This window comes from Lacerta agilis, chromosome 6, assembly GCF_009819535.1.
Source record: "Lacerta agilis isolate rLacAgi1 chromosome 6, rLacAgi1.pri, whole genome shotgun sequence".
Classification (NCBI taxonomy): domain Eukaryota; kingdom Metazoa; phylum Chordata; class Lepidosauria; order Squamata; family Lacertidae; genus Lacerta; species Lacerta agilis.
This window is the reverse complement of record NC_046317.1, coordinates 85,048,640-85,070,058: the sequence shown is the minus strand read 5'-3', so window position 1 is coordinate 85,070,058 and position 21,419 is coordinate 85,048,640. Positions and strand designations below refer to the sequence as shown.

General features: G+C 44.6%; 1 protein-coding gene across 3 annotated transcripts; it reads right to left on the bottom strand.

Annotated features, from left to right (window-relative positions):
• Positions 1 to 613: 613 nt before the first annotated feature.
• LSM14B (LSM family member 14B) lies at positions 614 to 21,152 on the bottom strand. 3 transcript variants are annotated; one of them, XM_033153679.1, is made up of 10 exons: positions 20,652 to 21,149; positions 10,548 to 10,711; positions 9,357 to 9,492; positions 8,090 to 8,206; positions 5,059 to 5,226; positions 4,844 to 4,921; positions 3,169 to 3,330; positions 2,887 to 3,040; positions 2,390 to 2,570; positions 614 to 1,929 (listed from the first exon to the last, which is right to left on the bottom strand). In XM_033153679.1, the coding sequence occupies exons 1-9, from the start codon at positions 20,770 to 20,772 to the stop codon at positions 2,399 to 2,401; spliced, it is 1,272 nt and encodes a 423-aa protein (XP_033009570.1). In that variant the 5' UTR covers positions 20,773 to 21,149; the 3' UTR covers positions 614 to 1,929; positions 2,390 to 2,398. The 3 variants fall into 3 exon arrangements, with proteins under 3 accessions (XP_033009570.1, XP_033009571.1, XP_033009572.1); XM_033153680.1 differs by lacking the exon at positions 4,844 to 4,921 and having other exon boundaries at positions 20,652 to 21,152; XM_033153681.1 differs by lacking the exon at positions 8,090 to 8,206 and having other exon boundaries at positions 20,652 to 21,152.
• Positions 21,153 to 21,419: the final 267 nt, after the last annotated feature.

Sequence of the window (21,419 nt, the reverse complement as noted above, 5' to 3'; positions counted from 1 at the left end):
GGTGCTGTATTGGGGGGGGGAGCAGAAGCATGTCAGAGCTGCCTTGAATGTCCTGGTTTCAACATCCTACCTAGCAACCTAACTTGCTTCCATGATCTCATGACCAATCTCCCCATATCATGTGCACCATGACTACTGGCTCCTTCCTAGCACTAGGCAGTGTGACAACCCCAACCATCATGACAGGAAGGTAATTCACCCTCCAGTCTGTATACATTTCACACACCCAACTTTCTATGTTCCCAGTGACTGAATCACACAATACCAAGATCTCTGTACTCCCCAAAGAAGAATCATTGGCATGGGAAGATAGGGTCATCATCCAAGGAATGGGTCCCTCCTAAGGCATGTCCCACATTCTCTGCCAGGAAGGGAGCTATCTTCCTAGAAATGGGGCATGCTGCAACGTCCCCAATGGCCAACTTCTCTATTCCTCTATGCTTCTCAAAGTCAACAGCTGCTTAAACCCAAACATTATTACTTTCGGTTGGTATGAAGCCAACTCTCATCCATGGTTAGCAAGCTTTGCTAGTACTGTCAAGACACTGGTGACATTTCCATTCACTTTAGAAGCAACAACCTTGCAAAAAACTGTTAGCCAACAAAACGAGGATTAAACATTTACATGTTTATTTGTAATTACAATTTACATGACTCCATAAAGCAGCCCATGATAAAGGCCTACAAAATAAACCCAAGCTTTTATAACAACGTAAGTGAATGCATGACCTAGGGAGGAACTGAAAAAGCTAGCCATGAAACAGGGTGGGAGAGAATAAATGGCACCCAAAAGAGGCATTTTAACAAAACATTCCGATAGCTAACAAAAAGGGACACATGCCTATTACTACAGGCTTAACCCACTTTCATGCAAGAGTTTATAATCCCTCCTTACCCACCTTTCAACCCCCCCAAAAAAATCTTTTTAAAAACAAAAAAAGACAAACTATTTACAGAGTTTGGGAAAGGGGGAATTGGTTGAAGGACTTGGAACATGCTGGTTTCCTAAGTTCCATTTAGGTTCCCCTCCCCCATTTTGAGGATTCAAAGTCCTACTCGTGTTCCAAGAATACAAAGCATGTATTGCTCTTTCTCCAAGAAAAGGACTAGTAACTAAAAGCTTAAACTTTTTTTTCCCTTTAAGTAGGGGAGGGGTAAAATCTCAAATCTCCTTTAAGAGTTGCTGCATGGGTATCCCATAATCTGTAGCCTTCCTCACATGGAGAACGCTTCACTGCAGCATGGGAGGAGGAGGCTAATATCGTGAGGGGGCTGAAGAACGGCACTTGCCATTGGCCAGCTTAGTTGCTTAGCATTCCTACAGGAGGGGTGACCAGCACCTCAAGAAAATTTGTTGTACAGTTCCCCATAGAAACTATACATTTACGTGGTGAACCCAGAATTACAGATACATGATCAGCGACAATTCCCATCACCGCATTACATACAACTTGTTGCACTACAACTCGTTTCTAGACATCAAAATGATTTGTTCCAACCTGGAGGGTGAATGGTGTAGAGACAAAAAGAAAAAAAACAGAAGGAAGGAGACCAGCAGAATCTTTGTTCCACAGATTAAGAAGTTGCTGGTTTCAAACAAGCTTTGGTTCGCTTTTTGAAGAAATTAGAATTGTGTCATCTCCTTCAGGGAACAGATTAGGTGTTCTGTGTGTTCAGCTATAGCAGCCTTTGGAACCTAGAAGCAGCACAAGTTCCTTGTGCTACCTTAAAGGGGGAAAAAGAAGAGACTCCTGGTAAAGGTGTCCAAGTTGCTCCAGTGTGCCAATCCTGCTTTGACACAGAAGCAGCAGTGCCGTCAAGAGTATAAGCTCGTGGACATATCACTCCATTCACCCATGTTTTAAGTGCAACAGGTCTGCTTGTTACCTCCTTCCTATGTACACATCGTAACAGAACACGCTTGAGAACCTGGACAACAGAAAGAAAAACACAAGCATTTTATATTTGCATGAAAACATTTTCCCTATCGCCTCCCAAGCTGGTTCTCAAGATGCTGGGGAAAATGAACTGAAATATTCAGATTATGGACTTGCTATTTAACTATATATATATGCCACCCTGAGCTCATTGGAAATAGGAGCAGGTTAGAAGCATAGATATCAGAGAGCTGCTTTTATGTCACACTTCCCTTAACACCAAGAGCTGAGCCAGAACCCACATTTTATTATCCTTTCTCCAAAGAAATCACAGGACAAATATGGCTATACAGAAAGAGTTCATGAGTTTCACTGCCATGAAGATCCTGAACTGGCTGGTTCCGACGGACAAACTCAATTTTACCAGGTAGATAATTTGATTTACTTGATGCAGAGAACATCCCAAAGCACTCCAGACCCAGAACCAAAGATAATTAAATTTTACAGCTTGCCTGCAAGGTTCACACTCTTCCAGTGCCCACTCTGGGAGGAGCCTGACTTCGCCGCACAGCTCCAGACCCCCTTCCGCCACGAAATCCCCCACGAAAGCTGCGGCCACGGAGAAATCGCCCAGACACACCAAACGTCTCTGTGTTCAGCTTCCGTTCTTCGGCCCACGTTGTACGCCTTGAACTAAGGAACAAAGGATCGGTTTCCCCAATCATAATACAAGTCCCCCCCCCCCTGCGGATGGTGTTGCAAACCGTTCCCTTTAAAGATATGCAAGGTTAAGGAGAGAGCACCAATTTACTCTTAAATATGATAACGATGATGATTTTGAACATTCAATCTCAAATCAACTTCACAAGCTGATATAGCACAAGCTCCCTGGCCAGGGAGGGTGGGGGAAGGGATGCCCAAATGAATAGAACCGTGGACTTCTGATGACTATGATTAGAAAGCCAATGAAGCTATAAAGTGGAGGTTCTAAGATCCATGAGTAACTAACCTTTGTTTCAGTTCTGATGAGATGTTGTCAAAGAAAGACTTGGATTTGTCATAGTAGCAGTTGGGCCCTAGGAGTTCTTCATCTGCATTGCCATCGCAATTCTCAGCAGCCACAGCAGGCTCCCCCTTTTCTTCTCCTGCCTCAACTTTCTCATCTGGAAGAACACATTAGTGTGCAATGAACAAGCCACGTTGTTTGACCTCAGCCAGATGCTTCCCTTCACCCATTTCTGGAGGAACTGGCATCCAGATCACAAGAACACACATTAGCAAACTTGCAAACCTTTAAAGTTGAGCTTCTTCTTGAATTCTTTATCCAGCTCTTCTCGGTTGAACTGCGCATTTGCAGTTTCAAAGTCAAAGTCACCCTCAAACTTTATTGTATTCTCTTTCACGGTAGTGGGTCGATTCTGCCCTCGGGAGCGATTCCTGGTTCTCCTATTTCCTGAAAAGAAGTAGAAGAATACTTCCTAACTTGAGTTTCCCTGGTTGTAAACAGGCCAGGTTCCTTGCATGTGACCATGGAGTGATGCTACACCTGTCATTATACTTCTGTTGTGGAGATAATTATAGCAGCCCAGCTGCTCTGGCTGTTTGCTACTTGAATGCCTATGAGTGTAATACTGGTGTGGAGCACCAGAACACCCAGTACCGTATTTTTCGCTCCATAAGACGCACTTTTTTCCTCCTAAAAAGTAAGGGGAAATACCTGTGCGTCTTATGGAGCGAATGGTGGTCCCTGGAGCTGAATTGCCCAGGGGCCAAAAGCAGATTGTGATTTTTATTTTACAAAGAGAAAAGGGAGTGTTGAAAGGACCCTGCTGAGCAGCTGATCAGCAAGAGATCGGGAGAGAGATAAGAGTCCCAGCTCCCTTTCAGCCCCGCCCTCCTTTGTTGAATGTGCTGCAGAGGGAGGTTGTTTGTTTCCCCAGGACATGTGACTGGCTGATTAGATTATCTGTCTACAAACAGTAGAAATGGCTCCCTTTCCTTAAGATTTTTTCAGAAATGTGAGTTAAACCCCATAAAAATGGGGCTTTTCCTCTTTGCTTTTCCCCCTTTGCAAAAGGAGCTTTGCTTTCCCCCCTTTGCAAAAAAAGCTGCAAAACCTTTAGCTGATCCTAAAAAAAAACACCCAGGGCTTTTCCCTTTGCAAAAAAAGCTGCAAAAACTTTAGCTGATCCTCAAAAAAAACCCAAAAACAAAACAAAACAGGGCTTTCCCTTTTGCAAAAAAGCTGCAAAACCTTTAGCTGATCCTTAAAAAAAGGCCTTTTGCCTTTGCAAAAACAGCTGCAAAACCTTTAGCTGATACTAAAAAAACCCCCAGGGCTTTCCCCTTGGCAAAAAATCTGCAAAACTTTTAGCTGATCCTCAAAAAAACAACAACAACAAAACCAGGGCTTTTAGAGGAAGAAAACCAGAATTTTTTTTTTCCTTGTTTCCTCCTCTAAAAATGAGGTGCGCCCTATGGTCCGGTGCGTCCTATGGCGCGAAAAATACGGTATTTGAATATACCCATTCATGAACTTCTAGGATTCGATGGTTCAGGCCCCTTCCCAATTAAAGCTGTAACACAGAGTGAGACCTTTTGCTACTGAACTGCTATTGTGAAGTTTTCACGTAACTGGAAGTTAGAGTAGGCATTCAGGCATACTAATTGGCTCATAACTCAATAAATAACGACTTGGATTTTGACATTTTCAAATGGACTGACGGTGGTCTGTGCTTTGGATTGCTTAAGTCATGTTAACTAAACAGACCTCAGGGTCTTGTAGGTCAGAGATGCGCTTTGCCAGTTATCTACATGCTTTCCTTTATTATTATTGATTGTCATTTTGCTCTAGTCCTCTAGAACCAGTGGTGCATTAATCCATGTTCTTCTGCCCAATCTTACACATACAGAAGTAACACACATGAAGGCAATTCAGTGTGGAAAAATCTAGTCAGGTAACATACCTGATCTCCTCCTCTGAGGCCTTCTATTCTCATCATTCACTTGCCCTTGCATTTGAACAGGTGCTGGCTCAACTGTATCTAAGGCAAAATAGGAAAGTCTATTCAACTCAACAATATAAACCAACAAGCTGAATGGTATCAGAAGTTAGCTGAAGCAGACTTCAGACCTGGTTTTAACAGTGCTGACGTATTTCTGAAAGAAAGTATTTCTGTACCACTTGTCTTGTTACTTTGTGGAATCTGGCGCATGTTCCGCTGTACCGCCGGAATGACTTTGATTGGAGGAGCTTTTTTGGGATTCAGGTTTTCAATGGGGCCCGTCTGAACAGCCTGCTCCACCATGGGACTTTTGCGCACTGAATGAACTGGTGGGAAAGCAGCTCCTGTGGGGAAACCAAGGAATTGTCAGGATTCACGGTGGTGGTTCTGAACTGGAACGCTCCCACATCCTGCCAAAAGAGTTTGGAACAGGAAGTTCTGTTCAAAAGTGGCTTCACCTAGAATACATTTCCTGCATTTGAGACTATGTTCAGGAGAGATGGCGGCTTGGTTTTAGTCTGGTCCAGGAAATGAGAGAAACAGCATAGAAATAAAATAAAAAATAGAACCTAAATTTTCTTTTAACTGATGTTGGGAAGTCAAGATTAACCACTGAGAAGCCTTCAAGCTGACAGCTATCAGGTTGAACAAGATGGCCCCAGAAAGAAATCTAAGCAAATGTTTAGCGAGAGTACTTACAGGCTGGAGTAAAAAATGTAACTTTTACCTTGTACTGTAAGCTAATTTCTACACAAACACCTCTCCATTGAAACAAGCAAGCTACATGAATTATCCGAGTTCAGGGGCCCATTCCAGCCAAGCAAGAACACTCAAGGAGGGTGTGGAATGAGGGATAAGGCCTGGGTAAGAGCCCCAAGGCCTGGAAAGTAGCGATTGGCCATAGGTCCAAAATTCCCCACCCTCTATGTCAACCAGGAGTGTTCAACTAGTTTAAATTGCATGCAATATCACAGATGTTAGCCTTCTACATAGCCACATGGTTTACCCATGTTCTGATCCTCATGCATAAGCAAACATTTCAAAGAGGCACTTAGTAGCCAATAATCCATAGCAGACTAGCACACCTGCATAGTTTCTGCGGTCTAACAGCCCTTCACTTACCCATGTGCTTTGGACCTCACATTGCTCTGAAAAAGTACTAACTTAAACAGGCTTTTCCCCAGCAAAGGCACGCTGCTACCAGGCAGCAGCAAATCCACAAGTACTATTATTTGGTTAAGGTGCAGAATATGGCTGTTCATGGTACAGGAAACAAACCGTGAGTGGAGTTTTTTTTTTTTATTTACTTATCTAACAAAATTTATGTACCGCTTGATTGTAAGAAAATGCTTAGGCAGTTTGTATATTTCCAATAAAATATTTGGGTCTCCACTAAATCCCTTTTGTGAAAATGGCTCCCAATGTCTCACCCGTGTTAACACAGCTTGAAACCATGTTGACAGATACAGTGAAGTCTGGAATCTTTGCAGGGGGAGTGGAAAGAAATTCAGCAGGAGTTTCATTAGCTAGCAGGTATGTGGCACAACTCTGCCACTCAACAGGTACTAAACTCGTTACTCCATCTCACCGCTTAAACCTCTGTTAACAGTGAGAAAATCTCGTAAAACGATAGTGGAAACCAAAGTTTGTCTCAAAAATGTGAAAATCTTTTGAAAGCCTTCATTCTTGAATTAAAAAGCACACATAGTAGTTTGGGTGCAGAATCTTCTTTTCTGTTGATGATTGTATAGTCCTGTTGTTCCAATGTACAAAACTCACCCTCTTGCCTCTCAGAATTGAGATTAAATGTTCCAGCACTGTCCCTTGTGCATATTTAGCTTTGCACTGCAATGGCATTTAGGGGCTGGTTCATGCTGTAAACAAAAGCAACTATGCAGGGTAGAGTGCCACCAAAACGCAACCCAAACACTTCAGTGTAATGTTTGGTCTCAATGCAGTTTGACCAAATTGTTTTTATTAAGAATGCAGATCTGAACCTCTTGCTAAAGCAGCCAGGGGACAGTGCATACCGTTTATTTTAATTGAAGAGCCCTTAAAAAGCAAGCTCAAGCATCACCAGAGGAAAATCTGATGGAGCCAACTACAACTTACCTCCTTCATGTGGAAACATTGCAACGAACCTGTCAGAACTCACTATCCCCCTGAATGTATGATGCACGATATTCAGACAGCTTCTACTGTTAAGTCTCAAGCCACCTATAAGCTTCCCCAGCATCCTTGATTCATAAAAGCAGTTTTGATTAGATTTGCAGCCAAGAGAGACATTTGCCGAGCCTTAGACCTCTGTTCTAAAAACACGAAGTAATTCATGCCAAGGTAATGCAACCTGCCTAGCAAGCGTTAATTATGTTCTCAAGCTGGACAGACAATGCACAGCCACAGTCAAGACACATGCAAGAGAACAGCTTAGTAACCACACAAAGCATAATATGCACCGCAGCCCTCACAGGCAAATTCTACTGTAGAAATTTTGAATAGAAATTCCTCCATGCAGTATTGAACATTGTCCCACTCCCAGCAGGCACACCCCACCCTCACACCAAAGCAGTCACTTTTCTCCTCCCTCCTGTGAAACCTTGGCATCCGATATTTGTAGCACAATCTCAAACCAGAATCTCAGAAGCTTTTAAAAGGCAACAAGAATAGCCCAAATCTTATCCAAGGCCAGCCAGTCATCCACAAACAAGACGTTCCGCTACACAACAGCTTGGTGTCATGCATGTCTTATAAGCAGTCAGTATTCTAGGCTTACAAGATTCAATTCCTTGAACTTCAATTTGCATTGTGGTTTCTGATCATCATAGTTTTGCAGGCACTCCTCCGGAAGCTCCATGGTGTAGCCTTCAAGGAAGGGTAACTTAACTAGTGATCACTGCCCATCCTCCTTGCTTCCTTGGTCCCCCCATTTCACTGGATTTCTCCTACACCACTAGCTTGCTTTCCCTCTAGCTAGTTCTGCCTCAACATTTAAAACACTGCCCAGAACTCAAGCTCCTTTTCATCCACCAATCAAATACCTGGAGCAGAAGCAAATGCACCAAGGTTTTCAGAAAGACTACTGCTGTAATCCTTGCTGAGGTTAACTCTGTTCAGGAGCAAGAAGGGGGTGGGGGGTTAAAAGACAAAATGGTTTTGAAAACACCATGCAGTTCTTCCAAATACTTGGAATCCTCAAGCTGCTGTTACCCTTAGAAGACAGCAGGTGTGGCTCTGATGACAAGTCAGGCTCTGAAACTGGCTGAGGAGACGAGGAAGTGCTAGGACTGGAAGCAGCTGCTGATGCTGGAGGGCTTACCAGTTTCTCTAAAAGAAAGACAGGAAGGGAAAAGACAAAGCAAAGAGGGATACCAATAAGACACAAGGCACTAGAGTTATCCAGGTGAGTCGGGAAAGAGAGATGGCTCAAGATCTGTGTGTGTTCTTACATTTTTGGGAATTTAACCAGGATCAAAACAGATACTGGTACCAGAAGAACATTCTGCATTACACAACTTGGGCACCAGCCTATCAATGCCTTCAAATACATTGCTAATACAGTGGTACCTCTGGTTACGTATTTAATTCGTTCCGGAGGTCCGTTCTTAACCTGAAGCACCACTTTAGCTAATGGGGCCTCCCGCTGCCCCTGCGCCGCCAGAGCACCATTTCTGTTCTTACCCTGAAGCAAAGTTCTTAACCTGAAGCGTTATTTCTGGGTTAGCAGAGTCTGTAACCTGAAGCGTATGTAACCCGTGGTACCACTGTAAACACCTAAAATGGAAGCAACTGTCCAAACATACTGCCTTGGATTCCTCCTCTCCAATTTTCAGCTGATAAATGGAAAGCAGTTAAGCTGGAAACATAACTGCTGGAAAAATATATATATAGTTAAGTGTTCTTAAAACCCAGTACAGTTTCTTCTCACTCGCTGTGATCAGATGACACCCTTACTCTCATTTTATGGCTGAGGAATCACAAGGTGTTTATGAATGAGCTGGGTTTAGCCCAAAGGTAGCAGCTCTGATCCAGGTTCGGACTGTTGCACCACACCATGAGTGGCCTTTCCCAAGGTGAATGACTCCTACAAGATTCCATTCATAAAGCTAGCTCATAACTAGTCAGCAGCTAAAGCAAAGAAATCAAGCTTAATTCCAGTAAGACTTGGGCTTCTGAAAAGACATGCTTTTAACAACTGAGGAATAAACACAATATACATCTTCAGTTTAGTCCTCACTGCAGGTGGTAAAAAAGTGTCTGGGTTGCCCACTTTAGATAGCAGGAGGGGGCTCACGTGGTGGAATCCTTCCCAACGGGAAGAAAAACAAAACAAAAACCATTCAGAGCCTCTTCTCTCTCCAATAAATACAGAAGTCTCCTCCATGCTGGAAACTGAACAGCATTCCCTGCGAGTCTCCAGCTACAATCTGGAGTGGTACAGCCCTGGCAGACATCAGCCTATTGTTACAGTACTCACCTAAACCAAGGGAAGCTGCATACTGCTGACTAATTAAAGAGCTGGCAGCAAGCTGGCTGTAGGGCGGCATACCTCGGAAGGGACTGTAAGGCACGTGTGGCTGAAAGGAGGGTGCCGAGGCAGAGCTCAGAGAAGACTACAAAATGAGAGAACACCATATTATATTATTATTTATTAAATTTGTACACCACCCTATACCCACAGGTCACAGGGTGGCTGACAGGATAAAATCACAATATGAAAAAAACCAAAATACATAAACATAAACAAAAACAACCCAATAACCCCCCACCCCCACCCCCCAAAAAAACATTTTAAAAGGGCATTAGGTGTCAATCAACCAAAGGCCTGGTTAAAGAGGAATGTTTTTGACTGGTGCCTAAAAGTGTATAATGAAGGCACCAGGCGAACCTCCCTGGGGAGTGCATGAAGTTATGCTTCTAAACTTAAAGGCTGCAACACAGACAGGAGGTAGCAAAATATTCAGTGTCAGCACAGTTGTTTAACATTCAGAATGTTTAGCCTCACTACTACAATATAGCACAGGTCGTTGTAGGTTAACAGCTACAATGCACAGGTTGTCAGCAAACCAAGCCAGACCTTTGGGGGGGGGGGCAGAATTGACTGCTACGCTATTATACCTTATTTGGAGAGCGAGCGAGAGAACACTCTTAATATAGGGGAACAGCCTAACTGGAATCTAAGAAATGACAGAGGGGCTGTCATGCTGGTCTGCAGTAACAAACGAACAGAACAATCTGGTGAAACCTTAAAAACTAAAAAATATTATGGCATAAGCTTTTGTGGATGAGAGTCCCGCTTCAAATGCATGAACTGTAATCCTCAGTTATAGATGCACACAAAGGGGTGAGTGGGAGGGGAGGGGCAGTGGGCAGCAAGGCCAGAGGGAAATGTAAAAAAACTCCCCAATATTGATGATTCAATTAAGAGCTGTATGTTTAAGATCACTGTAGTAGTTTTGCATACAATAGCAGTGACAGGCAACAATCTACCTGGCAATGCCAACTTATTATCTGTAGTGCGAAAAGGAAACCAGTGTCCTTATTCGGACACAAACAAAATCATGCCAAGCCACTCCCATTTTGATATAAATTTGCTAAGAGATGCAAGGCAGGCCAAGCTCAACTGCTGGATGAAGCCACCACTGGTGTTTCAGATGAAATAACTTACCTGGACAATAGCAGGATCCTGGGGGAGATTATGCTGCGCTTTTGGAGGCTCACATACAGTGATATCTTTAATATCACTACCTCGAAAGATGATATATTCATAAACTTCTTCCCTTGGAGGGGCAGGACGGTCTGTGGGACGATCTTCAGTTCCAAAGGAGCGCACTTTGAACATTAAAGAAAAAGTGCTAATGTTAATACTTGGAAGACTACAGGCCATTTTATATTGCCTTTAAGAAACGCATTTGATAGCAGGGTGTCCCCATATCTGCTTGATCTACAATTCTGAGGACTGGAGCTGGGACGTGTGTTCAGACCTTGCCTGCTACCATCCTAATTTGTCCAAGTGGCATGGGGCAAACTCTTCCCTTCAACAAATAAAGTGCAAGCAGCTCTTGGTACTTGTGGTGACTGATGCTGAAAACCACCTCCTGTCCCCCCCCCCCCCCGTTTACACTGCATTATAGAGCAGGACTACAAACTGGCTGTTGCAAAACTATTACAGAGGAATGGATGGAAGTCCTCTGAATATACAACTACTATTCCTCCAATACCCACTCCTTATCAATATCTTTTTCACACCAGGCAAAGACATTTTATTTTCCCAGACCTTTTAATCCTGATGAGGCATTTTATTACTTTGAATTTTGATCTACTGATTGTTAATTCATTGTGTATTTGTTAGCTTACTAAAATATGAATCACTGGGAAATACTGGAAAGGAGATCAAACAGTCTTTAGTATCAAGGACAACATTTGTCAAGGTTCTAGAACACAGATGGGAACCTTCAGATGTTCGCGGGCTCCCAACAGCTCAAAGCAGACTGGTCAATGGCCAGGACAGCAGCCCACAAACTTCTGAAAGGCCACAGGTTCCCCAACACCATTGTGTTTGCTTTGTACAAGCAAGTCTGTCTCAGCAATTGAGTCAAATTGAGTCCACATTTCAACACACAGCATTTGTGTTCCCCAGTAATTTGTAGTACAGTAATGAGACCATAGCACAGGGTTAAAAGGAAGCTCAGTTTAGAGTCAGGAGAGAAGGGGGGGGGCAGAAAGCATTAAGAGAGTCGTACAAGACATCACTTCTTTCTCCCTTAAATTCAAGCCTCTCCCATCTCAGCAGAAAGGGCACAGGAATATAAAAGGTTGTGTTGGTAAGTCCACCAGGTCACAATGATTTAAAGGAAGCAAAGGGTAATGTTTTTTTTTAAAGTCTCTCAAGCAGCCAAAGAACAGTTACTCTAGAACCATTATCCTCAACCCAGACGTTCAAGAATGCCAGAGTGTTGTTGCATGAACACATTTGTGAACCCAACCAATAATGTTTTTTTACATATGTTTTTAATAGTACCAAGTTTCCCTTTTACAGATCAGTCACATTCAGGGTGGATTTGATTTAAATTAAACTGATTTAAATCATGATTTAAATCACTAGTCGGTAAGGCTCAGGGTGGATTTAAATTTAAAAAAACCTGATTTTTAAAATTTTAAATCACTTTTTTATTTATTTAAATCCACCCTGAGCCTTACTGACTAGTGATTTAAATCGTGATTTAATTCAGTTTGATTTAAATCAAATCCACCCTGGTCACATTTATGTTAGAGTAAGCTGAACAAATTCAGCATTTTCCAGATAGTTGTGTTAAGCTTTCGATGCAGCTATTGGCAGGCTTCCCATTTACATAAATATGATGCTGCAAACAGGATTAAGGCTGTCAGAGCTCTATTTACATGTTCATGATACTTCTCACTATACTATCCAGAACTATGGACAAGTCTTCTAACTAATCCAATACTGGGCAGTCTTCTTCCCACTTCAACTTACTGAGAAAGAATCCCTTTGGGAGACAGCGAGAACTTGGTTTCTATATCCTTAGCTGCAGATAGCAGACAGAGCTGAGAACACACAGCTCAGGAGAGACTGGAGCCTCAGAGATAGAAGAGGTATGTTTTGCTTGGCTACTGGTCATCAGAGAACAAGGTAGCACAGTAGCAACTGCAGCAAGGACTCAACTGACTCCATCAGAGAAAACAAGTAAAGGTAGCTGTGTTGTCAACAATAGAAGCTCAAAACTCTATTAGGGGAAAACCTTTGTATTTTGCTGACTGCAGCCTCTGGGAGCTCCTGACAAGGACTTGTAAACAGGGTCGTTTGTGAGGATGGCCCAGAGTGCTGTATTACACTGTATGTAGGACCAAGAGACATGGTCGGTGGAGGAGCTGCTGCAGCGACCTGCCATGTTTGTCTTCCTGCCTGAGCATGTGCAAAATAATTACACCTGCAGCAAGTGCAAGCTTAGAGCAGAGGAGACTGCCATGGAACAGCGACACAGATGGGGTGCCCCCAGAGAGGAAGATTGCCCACTGCAGGAGACAAACCCCTGGAGGAACATGACACACACAAGCAGTACTTGTCAGGAGCCATGCTGTGCCACTGGAGCTGCAAAATTGATTCCATGCCCTCACCTCGGACTCAGATTATGGGCCAGAGGAGCAAGGACAGCAGTTGTAGAACTCAGAATACACAGAGGTGGCTGTGGAAGGTACAGCGTACAGTGCAATTCCTGCCACTCCCCAGAGTAGGTTGAGACCTGTGGTGGTAGTAAGTGACTCCATACCAAGGAGGACAGAGGCAGCAGTGTGTGGAGGAAACAGGATGTCACAGGTATGCTGTCTTCTAGGTACAAAGATTCATGTGACCGAAGTTGCCAAGTCTTATAAAGCCCACTGACCACAACCTCTTCCTTCCAATTCTTGTGGATACAAACAATACTGCCGGACATAGCCGTCGACATATACCAAGGAACCATGAGACTGAGCAGGAAGCTGAAAAGCCTTAAGAGTACAGTGTGATATGGCAGGGGAAAAAAATCTAACGTTATTCTAGGCAGCTTCAGATCAAGGGAAGTACTTAGTCCTGCTCTCTTCTTTCTTGGTTGGACCACGCTGTGTCCAGTTCTGGGCTCCACAATTTAAGAAGGATATTGACAAGCTAGAACTTGTGTAGAGGAGAGCACTACCAAGATGATCAAGGGTCTTGAAACCAAGCCTTTTGAGGAATGGATATGTTTAGGAGACAGGATAGGATAACCATCTTCAAATATCTAAAGGGCTGTCACATAGAGGACGCTTGCTTTCTCTTGTTCCAGAGGGTAGGACCCAAACCAACGTCTTCCAAGATACCAGGAGATTCCAACCAAATATCAGGAAGAACTTTCTGGTTGTATGAGCTGCTTGAGGACTCCCTCGGAAGATGGAAGACTTTCCTTCACTGGAGGTTTTTAAGCAGAAATTGGGTGGCCATTTGTCATGGATGCTATAGTTCAGTGTTTTTCAACCACTGTTCCGCGGCACACTAGTGTGCCGCGAGATGTTGCCTGGTGTGCCGTGGGAAAAATTGAAAAATTACTTTATATATAGTCAATATAGGCACAGAGTTAATTTTTTAAACATTTTCTAATGGTGGTGTGCCTCGTGATTTTTTTCATGAAACAAGTGTGCCTTTGCCCAAAAAAGGTTGAAAAACACTGCTATAGTTGATATTCCTGCATTGCACGGGGTTGGCTAGATGTGACACTCACTTGTCCCTTCCAACTCTACAATTTAGGCTTCTATGACCAGCTAAAACTGCCTGAGTTTAATCTTCTCTCAACCATGAAGTTCACTGGGTGACCTAGGGCTGGTCACACACAGCATAGTGGATGTCACAGGTTTTTTTTTTAAGATAAAAAAAGAAATAAAAGTCAGCATCATTCTGAACTTCTTGAAGAAATGACAAGATAAAATTGTAACAAAATATTGGTGCATAATTCTCTACCAATTGTATTATTGATATAGGAATTAAAATATAATGAGCAGGGGCATATGTGGAGCATAAAATTTCTCTACTACCGTAAGTATAGGTCAAGAAATGCTGTATTTGAGTAGGCCCAAAATTAACTCTGTTCAAGGGATTATGTTGGTATCATGGATCCATATATTCACACCAACTTATACTGGTAAGTATGTTTTCTTCTGCCAAGTGTTCTGTTTCTGTTTCTTAGTACTAGTAACTCAGATAATACAATCTAATCACCAAATGGCACCTTAAACCTAGGTTATGGCTGCCACAATGGAATGTCAATGCGCCATTTCCCCCTGCCACATGGAATAATAATTTGTATTATTTTAATTTCTACACTGCCTTATATTTTAAAGAGGAAAAAAACCTCAAAGGAATTTACAACACATTAAAACATCAAATAAAACAATCCAGAATAAAACAAATTCAAGATTCAAGGAAAATATTTCAGATCCATATCTAAGTGACATTTTGCTTTCCCCGTTTTATTTACCTACTTGATTGATATAGCTGTGCCACAGCAGACATACTCTAGGAAGCTAGTGTAGTGTAGTGGTTAGTGTGTCCGAGTAGGACCTGTGAGATCAGGGTTCAAATCTCCACAGAGTCATGAAGCTCAGAGCCAGTCGCAGCCTAACCTACCTCATGGGGTTGTTATGGAATTAATGAGATGGGGGGGGGGGTGAACCATGTACTCCTGGGAGAAAAGCCCGGGACATAAGTGCAGTAAATAAGCTCTTCTGCTTACCTGCTTTAGAAATCTGAAGGGGCCAGTCAAATGGAGATGTCAATTGCCAACCTGGCGTACAGAGATCTCCATATGGTTGCAAATTGGACCCACGAGTTGCAAAACATGTCTGGGGAATTTCTGACACTGCCCCTTCTGTGTGTGAAGCAGCATGTGGAAACCCTCCTCCATGTTTTCTTCAAAAGAACAGGGAAATGAAATGTGCCCTTACTGATGCTACACTGATTCTCAAAAGATACTTGCAGCACTTCTTGCTGTTTGAGTCTTAGCACAATAGGGATATAAGCTTCCATCTCTCTTCTAAACTGTGGAGAAAGGCATAGGCTCACCTGTCGCATTTTAGCTCAGCATTTATGCCGGAAGACACAGTTCTCCCCCTCTTGGGCAGTAGGCAGTCATCCAAATTAACATTTTAGTAGACTAACAAAGCCAGCCAAGATTTCTTGACCATTTGTTGTTATTCAGTCGTTCAGTCGTGTCCGACTCTTCGTGACCCCATGGACCAGAGCACGCCAGGCACGCCTATCCTTCACTGCCTCCCGCAGTTTGGCCAAACTCATGTTAGTAGCTTCGAGAACACTGTCCAACAATCTCATCCTCTGTCATCCCCTTCTCCTTGTGCCTTCCATCTTTCCCAACATCGGGGTCTTTTTCTTGACCATAGGTAGGCAATATTGAGGACTTTTTGAAGCAGGAGGTAGTGGCCAGCAACACCGCTGTGGATTATCTGCAGTAGACACTTCTTGGTTCTGCAGAAGCATTGCATTTTCGCAATGGAAAGTTTGAGCGTGGTATGTCCAAAATACAATGCAAAGGTTACCCAGGATAAGCCTCCCTAGGGACATAGGAAGCTGCCTTATGCCAGATCAGACTATTTGTCCATCTAGCTCAGTGTTGTCTTCTCTGGCAGATCTTCAGAGCCTCAGACAGATTTCCCCTATCATCCGTTGCCTGATCCTTTTAACTGGAGATACTAGGGATTGAACGGGGTGTCCTGCGCATAAAAAAGTGAGCGCTCTACTATTACTACTAAGCTGTGGTCCTGCTATGTAAAGATTAAGAACAGACAATTGATGGCGCAGGAAGTGGGGAGCTAAATCCAGCCTGCCCCTCCTCTGTTAATCACATGAGCTTCTTTTTCCAGAATAGCAAGCAGAGAAAGGAGTATAGCTTTTCTTTTAACATAGTCCAGTGTTAACTGAAAGACACTTTTGACACAAGTTCTCTCCTTAAGCACCTTACTTGTTCATTTCCATTTGCCTAGATTTGTGGTGGTGGTGTGGAAATCCACTGCCTCAAGTCCAAGAATCTGCTGGTCGAACAGCAGAGGAAAATATTAAAGAGCCCTTTGACTGTCTCTGCAGAAGAATATTCAGGTGGATCCAAATTGCTTGCCCTTCATTCCATGCAATATTCAAAATATGTTCTTGGAAAAAAAATAAATTAGTTGCTGACCTAAACTAGACACAACCTAGAATTTATGCTCTCTTTTGTCACCATGAGGACTAGTAACTGGTTTAAATTAAAACCAAGAAGGAATTCAGAGAAGCTAGCCCAAGTTCAGGTTCAAAACACAACTACTTGTTCTTGTGTGTCATCTACAAAGACAAGCACAAAGTGTTATTAATTCAGAAACATGTTGCTTTTGATAAACAGATCTGAGGGACTAGGACTCTGCTTCAGCCAGCTACTGTTTCAACAAGATGCACATAAGAGTATTAATCCCATACTAGGGAATTGGAGAGGAGACGGAGCCTGGTATTTAGCTAAACGCAGAAGACAGCAGTTCACAATTGAGTGCATATCAAATCTATAAAGAACGCAGAATAAGACCTCAATCACACTTTATGTAGGATGATGCAAGAGGCAGGAGCAGTGCAAGACGGCAGGATGGAGGACCTTTAAAGGAGACAGACATACAAGCTGAAGGAGGTGGAGCTACATTCCAACTGCCTGCAAGGTAAGGGAAGCCAGGCAGCATACAAAGCTATACAAGAGAACAATGGCTGGCTGCTGCAGACAGCCATCTCCCCCCTGAATCAGAGCAAGATCAGGTATCAGATAAGCTGCACTAAAAAAGTTTATTTCCCCCTCCCCCAAATACTCCTGTTGCTTGGCTGCTGGGCTTTTTTAGTATTAAGGCACACAAGGGATTTCTTAGCCTTGAACAAGAAAACATAAGGCTAACATGTGGTCTACCATATTTCTTTAATTAAGAAAATACTTTGCTCCAAGAAGCTGGTGGGGAAATGAACTAGAATGGAGCATACATGCAACTCACTGCCCCCTTCCCAGTGCAGCCAGGTAGCCAGCTATTAAACCCTGCACATCCCAGCCAGGTTTGTCAAGCTCCCTTCTTCGGCTCTAGCAGCAGAGAAACATACATCAGCAGTTGACTATGAAGGAGCAAAGCCATAACAGAACACATGCAATTCTGCCCATCTACAAGGCCTGCCTTGTTGTTTCCTCAACCTAGAGACTTGGGCAGTTTGTAGTCAGGTCACAACTAACCATCTCAGCAGAATCAGGGTAGAATCAGCCCCCCACCAAACACTTGTCAGTTGTACACAATCTTAGCTCTAACTTCTACATCATGTTCCAGAGAATACCATGCCTTGTGAAAGATGTGGACAGCCCAGCACTGGCCTCCAAGATGTTCTAAGCCCAAACAAATGCAAGGAACGAACAAACCCGTTTTCTTTACAGGTGTTGGGAAAAGAAAAGAAAAGAAATCAAGGGGTGAAGCCTCCATACAAAATGGTATAAAGCAGGGAGGAAGGGAATTCCATTTGTGAGAAGAAAGGCTTTCAGAGACCTTGCTATGAGAAAAGTTGTCTTCAATGTGGTGTAACTTTCTCTTGCTCCAGACTAGAGAAACACATGCATGCCAAGAAAGAAAAGGTATGAAGCTGGGGCCACCCCAAGCCATGACCCACAAGCTAAACGCCAGTGCCACCTAGGGTGCCAATCACTTGCAACCACCTACAATTGATCTTTTCCATTTACAGATTCCAAAAGCTGGAGAAATTGAAAATAACACAACAAAATGCTTTAGGGGATAGGAGGAGGCAAAGCAGCCCCTCAGACATCAGCTGCAGGAACCTAGGTCACTTGCACCATGATCAAGGCAAAGGCCACAGAGAACCCTTCCGGGCCCATGCTATTAAAGCTTGGAAGGAATACAGGGGCACCCTAACCCATTAAGTGAAGGGGAAACATGGAGACATTTCCCTGGCTCTCAAAAGTAGTGAGGTGAGAAAAATATGAACCACACATCTTCCCCAAGATAGACATGAGGGCTCCCCCTCAAGCCTCAGTGGTGTCCAAACTTTTTTCAAAGAGGGCTGATTTGAAGAAGTGAAGGGCTGTGAGGGCCGACCAAAGGGCCAACAAAAGCTGTTGACCTTTTTTAGGGTTGAAGTTGTTGAGCTTTAGGCCTGAAGTTGAGGTTTTTTTTAGGATTTTACCCCAGGAAATAAACTGCCACAGGGGCCAGATTAGACTGACCGGCAGGCTGGATTAGGCCCCCAAAACAGACTTTGGACATCCCTGCTCCAGGTGAATAGAGTAGTGCCCTTATATACTTGGCACTTTACAGGAGACTAGACATTCTCATGTCTACTCTCAGCATGCAGTCTTGAAAAATGACAAGATATGACAAGAGAAAATGACGATCCAGAGACCAAAGTGGATGAAATGAAGCTGAAAACACCATCTTTTCCCAAGCATACCCTCAGAGACCTGGATTCTGAGGCATACTTTAACAGAATGAGTCCATAGTAACCTACATATAGAAGCTACAAAGGCTGCAAAACACATCCTCCTCCCGGTAATGTGGGTTTTCCATAAAATGTTGACTCCTGATTTACCTATGCCCTAAACCAATCTGAATCAGATTAAACATGTTTAGATGTGTACTTTTGCTTTGTCTCTTTCCTTCCAGCAATTTACAGATAACCAGAACATGAGAATGGGTATCGCAAGTTGATTTTTTCCCAAAACCAGCCCTGCTTCCTGATGAAGTTTCACAACACTGAAACTGTGCAATGTAGCTGGCATCAAAATTCTCCTATTTATTCTCACAAAGCACCACATTTTTAAACATGGGAAAATTTTCCACAGAAAAACATAGGAACAGAAAATTTTTCACACCACAGCTGCTTCCCATAAAGTGAGCTTGCAAGACTGGAAAAAGGCAGCAGCCAAAGTTATTCAGTGAGCATGCAACTGAAGGCCTCCAGTTTGTTCATCTTTCTCTTCAAAGTCAGCAGGACGCCTATGCAAGTAGAATTGAGAAGCTCGCCTACTCTTCTGTGAGAAACAGCAAGAGGTAGGAAGTGTGTCGTAAGGAGTTGCAGCATCTACAAAGGCTGTTTTTATAGAAGACTTTCTCAACCTTCAGTCTCCAGATATTGCTGGACTACAAACCCCAGCATCCCTGACCACTGGTCCCTTCTAGCTGGGGATGATGGGAGTTGTAGTCCCAAGGTTGAGAAAGGCTGTCCTATGGAAGATGCAGGTAGCCCAAGATATATTTCTTACTTGTATTAAAGAACCAAGCATGCAAGAAGACCCTTTTTCTACCTATGCACAAATTAGCCAAGAGCTTGGAAAAGATGCAGACACACACGCTGTTAAAAAAAACAAAACACCACAAGGCCCTCATGATCAAGGCACCCTCTTCCCTTGTCCAGACATCCATCCCCCTGCGCTGTCTGGCTTGCAATTTGTAATCTTCCCCACTAATGGCCAAGTATATAAATATCAACTCTGCATTCTTTTCTCTTTTAGCACCACGGGGTTTGTAAGAAAAGGCAGTACTGCAAGCAAGCCATTTACAGCCTCTCCGTGGGGAGACGGGCACGAATGGGGAGGGAAAGAAGCAAAGACTGTTTGCAAAGGAGGCTGAAGCGTTGCTCTCCACCCCAATGCCTACCTCTCCTTCCTTCTCCCTTCCAGCTTCCCACCAGGCCCTTCAACCTCAATTTTAAGAGCAGCTCCTCCATCTATGAGTAGCCATGTTTTTCTGGGTTGCTGTTTTCCCCCCCCCTCCCCGCTCCCATTTTTTTTAAACAGCCCACTGCCGAGCAAATAAACAAATTAGGACCATTTGGGAGGCACACGCCCCCTTTAAAGCTCAGCTGCCTCCCTCCCTCCTTCCTTCCCCCGCCGAAGGCAGGCATCAAACCGCACCCCCAGCAAATGAAAGGAAAGGAAAATGCTGGAGGGGGGGGGAGGGAAAAGAAAGGAATTCGAGGTAACGCGACTTTTCCGACGTCGGACCCGCTTCTCTCCTTAGGGGTGGCGGGGGGGGGGGAAAGAAGAGCAAGAGGCGGGAGGCCTCACCCACCGCCCCCCAACCCACCCATTCCCCCAAGCCCCCTTTTATTCCTTCTCTCACTCACGCCCACCCGCGACGCCACACACACACACACACACACACGGGAACGCGCGCTCGCCCCCCCCCACCGCTTGTGGGGTGGGGTGGGGGTCTTCGGCGGCCCCCTACCCACCCTTGGCCAAGGCGACGGTGGAGTTGTCGGTGTCGATGGTGTAGAGGATGCCCTCGTAGCGGATCTGCGCCTTGGAGATGAGGCTGATCTTGCTCCCGATGTACGGCGTCCCCGAGCTCATGGCGTCGCCGGGCTGGGCGGCCGCGGGCCTTGGCGGGGGGGGGGGGGAGCGCCGCAGGGCAGGCGCGGGATAAGTCTGGGCTGAAGGCGGCCGGGCCGAGCAGGACTCGACACCCGGGCCAGGGACCAGCACTCTCGCTCGCAGACGATGACTGGCTTAGCCAAGGCCCAGCAGCCAGGCTCGAGTTAGCAGGCACCACGGCGTCGTCGTCGTCTTTATTGTTTACCGCAGCTCGACCTCTTTTTCTCTCTCTCTCTTTCTCAATTCCTCTCCTCACCTACGAACAAGCCACTCGCCGCTGCGGCGGACTGAGGAAGGAAACCCCGGCCGGCCGCTCCTTTTATAGCCCCGGAGGCAAGGCGGCGATTGGGGGAGAGGGGCGCGCGCGAGGCAGGCGGGCGGCGTGAGGGGAGGGGAGGGAGAGAGGGAAAAAAAATAAGAGAGAGAGAGCGGAGGAGGTGGGAGGGGGTGAGTGAAGGGCGGAGCCGCGCAAGCGCACTTGGCAATGCGCGCGCGCCGGACGGCTTGCGAGGGAAGTGCGGGGGGGGTGGGCGGCGGTGAGGGCGGAGAAGGTCAGAGGGAGGGAAATGGGAGGGGAATGCGCAGGGGTGGGTGGGGCGCGCGGCTCGGAGGAGGGCGGGCGTCAC